Source organism: Ruditapes philippinarum, unplaced genomic scaffold (genome assembly GCF_026571515.1).
Source record: "Ruditapes philippinarum isolate M1 unplaced genomic scaffold, ASM2657151v2 ctg4290_1_1_1_1, whole genome shotgun sequence".
Classification (NCBI taxonomy): Eukaryota; Metazoa; Mollusca; class Bivalvia; order Venerida; family Veneridae; genus Ruditapes; species Ruditapes philippinarum.
Window position 1 is genome coordinate 8700 of NW_026862782.1, and position 7551 is coordinate 16250.

General features: G+C 31.9%; 1 protein-coding gene across 1 annotated transcript; it reads right to left on the minus strand.

Annotated features, from left to right (window-relative positions):
- Positions 1–1304: 1304 nt before the first annotated feature.
- Positions 1305–7131, minus strand: LOC132720184 (uncharacterized). Its single transcript, XM_060704226.1, has 8 exons — positions 6988–7131; positions 6302–6384; positions 5223–5294; positions 4054–4205; positions 3668–3806; positions 3235–3388; positions 2071–2337; positions 1305–1528 (listed from the first exon to the last, which is right to left on the minus strand). Exons 1-8 carry the CDS (start codon positions 7046–7048, stop codon positions 1305–1307), a joined length of 1152 nt encoding a protein of 383 aa, XP_060560209.1. The 5' UTR covers positions 7049–7131.
- Positions 7132–7551: the final 420 nt, after the last annotated feature.

The window sequence follows — 7551 nt, forward strand, 5'->3', positions numbered from 1 at the left end:
CCTTGTAGGTAAAAACGGTTTCCGATCAATAACTAAAGAACGCTTTGGTCCAGGAACTTCAAACTTTGTATGGTGATTGGTCATGTTCAGCAGATGACCCCTAATGATTTTGGGGTCAAGGGGTCAAAGGTCAAGGTCACATTGTCCTTGTAGGTAAAAACGGTTTCAGATCAATAATTAAAGAACGCTTAGGCCTAGGAACTTCAAACTTGTTTTGGTGATTGGTCATGACTAGTAGATGACCCCTATTGATTTTGAGGTCAAAGGTCAAGGTCAAGTTGACCTTGTAGATAAAAACGGTTTCTGATCAATAACAAAAAGAACGCTTAGGCCTAGGAACTTCAAACTTGTTATGGTGATTGGTCATGACCACTAGATGATCCCTATTGATTTTTGGCTCACAGGTCAAGGTCACATTGACCTTGTAAGTAAAAACGGTTTCCGATCAATAACTAAAGAACGCTTAGGTCTAGGAACTTCAAAATTTATATGATGATTGGTCATGACCATTAGATGTTTTGTTTATATAAAGATTCACATATTATTGGTACTGTTAGGTGTTTTAAGCAACACCTGTCCCGACTACCATTACCAATAATATTCCATTTATCCGTCTAAAATGAACGACACGGGTGAAGTTCTTGTTTCGCAGTAATAGAGTGCACTGATATATAATAATTACTAACCGACACTCATTTAAGGTCAACACATGTAACCGATAAGCGGATCTCTTACTATCTTGCAATAGGATTTGATGTCGTTGCGATTTGACAACGGTAAATCCTCAAACACTTATTCTAATCATGAACTGATCTCTCATCAATCAAATTTGGTCAGGTTAACGTTGTTATCTCAATCAGACAATTATAACAGTTGAAAACTTCCCAAAATAGTTGAAGTCACAATGAACTGCAAATTGTTTCGTATTGTGAGCACAACTTTCTTGATAAACATAAATACATGTTACAGTCGATTTCCAAATGATTTGAAAAATATTTTTATCGCTAGTTAGATGACGAATCGCACATTTCATATTCATTCGGGTCAGTCCAAAAGGCTTGCGTCTTTGTCAAGAAAATTTTCCTCCTTGGACTTACAAATCTCAAGACATTTGTCTTTCAACTTCAAGAACAAATTATCTAGTTTCCAAAAGAATTTGGAAGAACATTTTCAAAATCAAAGAAGAACATAACATTTTATCTACGTTTATTTATAATACTGATAAAGGAAAACAGCTTTTTTTCTCTACTGTAATGAAAAAAACTTAATTATAAGAATTTAAAAGGAAGCATGATTTTAATTAACTATTTCTGTTCACAAATAAAGTGTCTGATTTCAAAGCATCCAAATGTGTGCCATTTATAATCTTCAGATGGAGGCATGCCAAAACAGTCCGCATGGCTGGTTGCTACAGGTTGATGATGAGCCCAGTCTGTCTCTGATTTTACAAGTGCTTCTTGAGTTATCCATGTAAACAAATTGTTGTTATCAAAATCCCTTGCACCTATCCAGTAAACATGCCTGTAATCTGCAATAATAGATATTGTTTTCTATGAAATGTTAAGAATTGTGTATGAGTACATATGCAATTGAGTCTAATGATAGCTTTAGCATACACCCATCACATTTTATATCAATAACGTAAATGAACTACTAGTACTATTAAGTGTAAATAAATAAGTTTAGAAAGTTAAACCAGTTAGATTTGTTTGCAGTTTGAGAACATAGTTAGTGAACATAGTAACTTTAAAGTTTTACTTTATTTGATTACGATTTCTGAAAGCGGTTAATGACACTGTAAAATAACTATAAAAAGCATCAGTTTAATTTTATAGTGTAAAAGGAACATAACACTTTGAATTTAGACCGCGTCATTCGCCGACCTTAGATATTACAAATTAAAAAATAAATATGTTTTGCAAGCACTTGTCATATGTTTTACAAATATTAATATGACAATCTGAAATCAAACCCGAATTTGTATTTATTGTCATTTTATACGTATGTTATTCCTAAAATATTTTATGCTAATACCCAAGCAAAACTAGCGTTCCTTATAAAAACACATACCGTTCTTATGACTTTGAAGAAATGTCCTAAGTGACAGAGCTTTGTTTAAAGTATCAAGAACTTCAAGGTCTCCTCCAAAGTGAGTTTTACAATATTGTCGTGAATCATTCCAAGACAATCCAGGTCTCGTTACAATGTGAACACACATATGCGCATGCGTATTCTGTATCATGATACTCTTTCCGATACAACTACTACTTGTACTCCCACCAATCGTCAAATTTGTCGAAGGAGCGACGGACGTGGTTAGCTCCGATGTTGACGTCTCTTTGTTTAAAGGTGAAATTTAAAAACAATTTTTATTTATGGTGTTAAATATCTTTCTTTTTTTGTTCAGGTACTTAAATTCTAAACAAAATTGCACAAAAATGATATAAAGGGTTCACAATATTACAAATGCTTGGCATAAAGACGACAAATAAAGTACACAAATATCATAAGTAAAATTTCAAATATGATAAACAAGATCAACAAGGAAAGGCGGAGTTCAATGAACGTAATCCCCACATGACCCAGCAACAAGAACCAGTGGCAAGGAGCCCAGGCGGACCCAAACAAAAACAGGATAGGGCAAAGTCAGAGCACGGACAGGTTAATCATTAAATGATAAATAATTTGTAACTGATTAGGAATTCAAAGAAAAGAATAATAGACCCACAAAGGGTCTTCTTAAACTCGTCTATAAACCAATTATAATAAGATATAAAATTGAATAATTATTGTTATCGTTTTCAATATTTGAAACATATAGATTGTGTTTCTCAATTTGCGTCTTCTCCTTTTGTTGCAATTTTGACTTTTAAAACATTTTTGAAAGACATTATATGATTTTAAGCGATGGTTTCACATAAAACGATGAAGTAGAAAAACTAACAATTAACACTATTTCTTGTGCAGAAATATAGACGACTAAAATATATTTCTCTCTTTCCCAAAGACGTTTTTTTAAATTCCATTCTACTGACAAGACACGTATTTATTATACCTCTAGCATTTAATAGATATTATTCATCAAATTTCGTACAAATGAATTGCAATATGCAATGAACGTGTCTTCATCATTAGATAATCATTTTAGTGTAAATATCGTCAAATGCCGAAAGCATGTTCCTAATTTATATAGACGACTGTGTATTATAGCATTTTCCAAACATATAATATTACCTGGACGTTTTGTGACGTATTCAGTGCTATGATGGAGTGGGGACGTTATTGTAGCATTCGGAGAAGTGCCACATCGATCGTTACAAAAGTCTGTAGCACAGCACACAGGGTCACACTGATGGCTACTAAATCTTGTTGTCATTATGTCACACACCTAAAATATTAATATTTGCTTCCGTTTAGGGTATCACCAACTCAAATTAGACGGTTTAACGAATTTTCAATATACTATAGGTTACACTTATTTGTATGGGTCATAAAATCAGTCTAATGTCTACTTGTATAATACGAGAATACATTAATTTGAAAGGGTCATTTGCACTGCAAAGCATGACAAGATCAAAATGCAAGCATTGTTCGAGTAAGCACAATGAATCGTGACATTAATGTACTATCTGCCCTACCATTTAAAAAGTCATGTAATATATTTTACCACTTTTGTTTCGCATTGTCCTTTGTACGAATGTTCAATTTGAACACTTGGTGTTATAGGACGATATAACATGCACATCTGAAAACATTCAGGGAAATAAGTAGAGTGTATAACCATGCTAGTTACAATACATTTTGAGCTGAAAGAACACATACTATTTTTTATATATCAGATTATTTTTTGTTCCCCCTCAAACATGCTGGTGAGCTACGTAACTCGGACTTCACTTCACAACGTACAATATAATTGGAATGTCATATAGGCATTCATTGAATGATGACAAACTAAGTGTGTCGTATATAAAAAGTCTGACGTTAATGCTCCAAACGTTTTAAATACTTTTTTACCTTTATATTTAAGTAAGCATACATGTACTTCATAAGTACATAAAAGTAAATGTACCAGCTGTTCTACAACCCTTCTTGTTACAGAAATCATCTAAACAACATTCAGTGCACGTGACAATGTCGGTTGAGTGGTTGTCAACAATTCCACCTGATCTTTTTCCAATAAGGGGCGATGGTAAATGGTGGCATTTCTTTAAAAATTAAATTTCATGAAAAACATATTAGATGTTATATTTTACACAGTGGCATATGCTTATTAAATCATGTAAACCTAACCTCTTAATTTTCCCGTTATCAAACTTTCCTCCTACATTGATAATTTGTCATTTTTTCGTCAATTAATTTATAAAAAAATAGTTTACTTTTTTAAACATTAAAATCAACACAAGTGTTATGCTTTTCTTTTTTTCTTATTAACGAAAAGACTATGTATTGTTATTAGTTTTAAAGGTTTTGACAGATGTATTTTTTTCTTCAGTATAATTATCCTATACTTAGCATATACAATTATTAAGTTTACAACCATATATAACCTACCAAAAGTCTTTGAAAAGCAAATGCATTGCTTGCTTTGATGAAAAAAGGAACTTATCCGTTAATTTGCTACAGCCGCGTGTATATAAAGATAACTTTTACGTCGCGGTTATCCAAGGAAAGGCAGATCATTGTTACAAACATACAGTATTATATAAGGGTACCAAGTAGACAAGTATATACCAAAATTTCTGTTATAAAACTATAATTATACTAATAGATACTATTCCAAATCCTTTCTAATCTTGATCAAAAAAGGTGTAACTTCCAAGGTCATAAGCAAATGTTTATGTGTTGTTTTCTTCTTTTTTTATTTGCTTCCGATGGATTTCTCTTTCTCCAGATAATTTTAAGATATTTAAACGTAAGTATAAAACTTTCTCTACACCATTTTTTATGTCATTCTGTTAATTCTCATTAATTAATTTTCATCTTGTAAGTTTTTATGATTTCATGTTTTATTATAACATCCCGTTTGTTTTTAAGCCCTTGTGCCCCATCCAGTTTGGTGTCCTGCTGGGCTCCTTGCCGGTAGCCCTATGTTGGGGGGGGGATGCGTTCATTTAATGCCTCCGTTCCTTGTTGATCTTTTTTTTATATTTTGTATCATATTAAAATGATCATTTATGTTGTTTAGTGTCATGTGCATTATTTATAAAAAGAAATGCACGTACCCTTTTAGAGAGGCATCCCAAGTTAAACGCAACATTTCCACCTGCTATAACAATTTGCCGAGTGTAACATGTCTGAAATATATACACCCTTTTGACGAATGTCCATTTTAAAGTGGCATTATGCTCATTTTTAATTGTCATGTTGAGCTGAATTGACAGCATATATTAAGAGACTGACTGCTATAATGGTGATCGCCCAACAGTAGATATTGTAAAATGTTTAAGATGAAACATAAATCTGCCTAAAATATATAACGTGTGTCCTATTCTTCTTATAATTTGAAACATTACAGGTAAAATCTGATGAGAATTTACAGAACTTTTCTTGGGTGACGTTAGTTCTTTATCGTTCATGCCATGCGAGATAATTGGTCAAATCGTAAGAAATATTGGCAAAATGTTAACATTATGGCTTTATAATAATTGTTCACTCACTAGATCTATATACCCTTGCATAAGCATAATTTCAATATGTGTGTCAAATGAAATAAAAATACCGATAAACTATATCTCTGTCTATTTCTGTTTAAAACGTATTTAATGTTTTCTTTTGTTTTTTTTTTAACAAATGTCTCTAATGAAGGTTATACAAAACTTCAAATTATAGCATTTCGTTGGATCTGATTTCTAAAGGACAATTAAAATAACATGCTATATTGCTAATAGAGATCGAACTTTTAAATTCGTGTTACGTATTCGCAATTATTTTGCACAAAAAGAAGTGTATGCAGTTGATTATTGTGTTCCTTTCAACAATATGTGAGGGAATGGTCTCATTAAGAATCTTAATGTCATTAGAGAAATGTAATTAAACGTAATAAACTGGTGTGGTGGGCAAAAAAATGCACGCATCAAGTGGACTCCTATGTGAATTATTTTACTGTGAGCCAAGTTGGAATGCCAGATAGGAAATGATTATTTCACATGAGCATAAACATTTGAAATCTTCTAGACTAAGGAGTGACAATGTAATAAATTTAAAGTATTAAAATGACAGAATATCTGTTTCTTATTCATTTCTCTCAAAACCACTCTTTCTATATACTGATTGAGATAAAAAAAAAACAACAATGTTTTACCTGACCATGCCTGCACGTGGTAACATTCTGACAATCTCTCGGGTACTGTACACCAGTGCAATGAAAACATCTTCTCCCGTCACCTGTATATATTATCAGAAGTTATCATATTAATAGCATTGAAATATGTTATATAACACTAACATTATTTTAACTTTATTCTAGTTTATGTTTTGCCATGTGTCATGTCGGAAGTGTTTGATACAAATTCATTCAAGTATATTTGTCGAAATATAAGAAATAATAAACTATTATCAGTGTCCATGCTTTTCATGTATAAAATATAAAAAAACAAGATCAGCAAAGAAGAGTAGCGTTCAATGAACGCAACCCCACACGACTCAGCAACGCAGAACTACCGGAAAGGAGTCCAACAGGACATGAAAATATAACAGGACAGGGCATAAGCACGGACGGTATGATAACTTTAATAATACATAATATGAAATAAAAGAAACGAGGAAATAAAAGAGGATGGTTGATTAATTATACGAACGTGTATAATGTATATCAAAATGTTTTACCGTGATTTAAAATCACGAATTCCGTTGCTATATAACCTAATTTGACATACGTGCGTTCATCAAGTAATGAGAATATATCTACAATAGACATTAGCAATACACGTTTAATTTTGTTTTGTTGTGCTAAAAATAGTGCAAAATATTCACTTAAATTGTACTTACACTGTACAAGAATTGATACCAAGTAGAATAATATTCCAGTAATGAGATGAAATATCCTCATGTCCAAGCCAAGTAGTAATGATCCTCATTTATTTAATGACAGTAAGTATAGATATAGAAGTGCATTTAGTACGAAGGTCATTGTTTGCATTTGGAAGGGTTATCTTCTTGCCATTTGAATAAAGCATGATCTCAGTGCTTTACAAAAATACAAATGTTACACAGTTATATTATCAAAAATTTAATTCTACTTTTAAAACAAAGTAAACGTCAAATGTAAGTAAAGTGGTTTCGTTAGTTGTCCCATTTCAAAAGAAAAAAAAATAGTCGAAACGTTTACATAGGAAACTTAATATGAAATATATGATTCTCACTTGAAAAATTAACAAAATATCACAAATACACGCATTTTGTATCCCTTTGAGCTTAATTTGACGTGAAAATGTAGATATGATAAATGCCCTGTAGAGTATCTATAGTGCCAATCATGATAATGTTTATTGTGTGATTTCTATTATTTTCTGCTCATTCGTCTTTATAATTTTTAAAGGTTTATACATACAT

Excerpts from the sequence above, each read along its gene's own strand:
- LOC132720184 (XM_060704226.1), bottom strand. The coding sequence starts at position 7,048 with ATGAGGATATTTCATCTCATTACTGGAATATTATTCTACTTGGTATCA. Across the intron at positions 6,385-6,987 it reads GGTATCAATTCTTGTACAGT|GTGACGGGAGAAGATGTTTT; the intron begins GTAAGTACAATT and ends TAATATATACAG. Across the intron at positions 4,206-5,222 it reads TGGGATGCCTCTCTAAAAGG|AAATGCCACCATTTACCATC; the intron begins GTACGTGCATTT and ends TAATTTTTAAAG.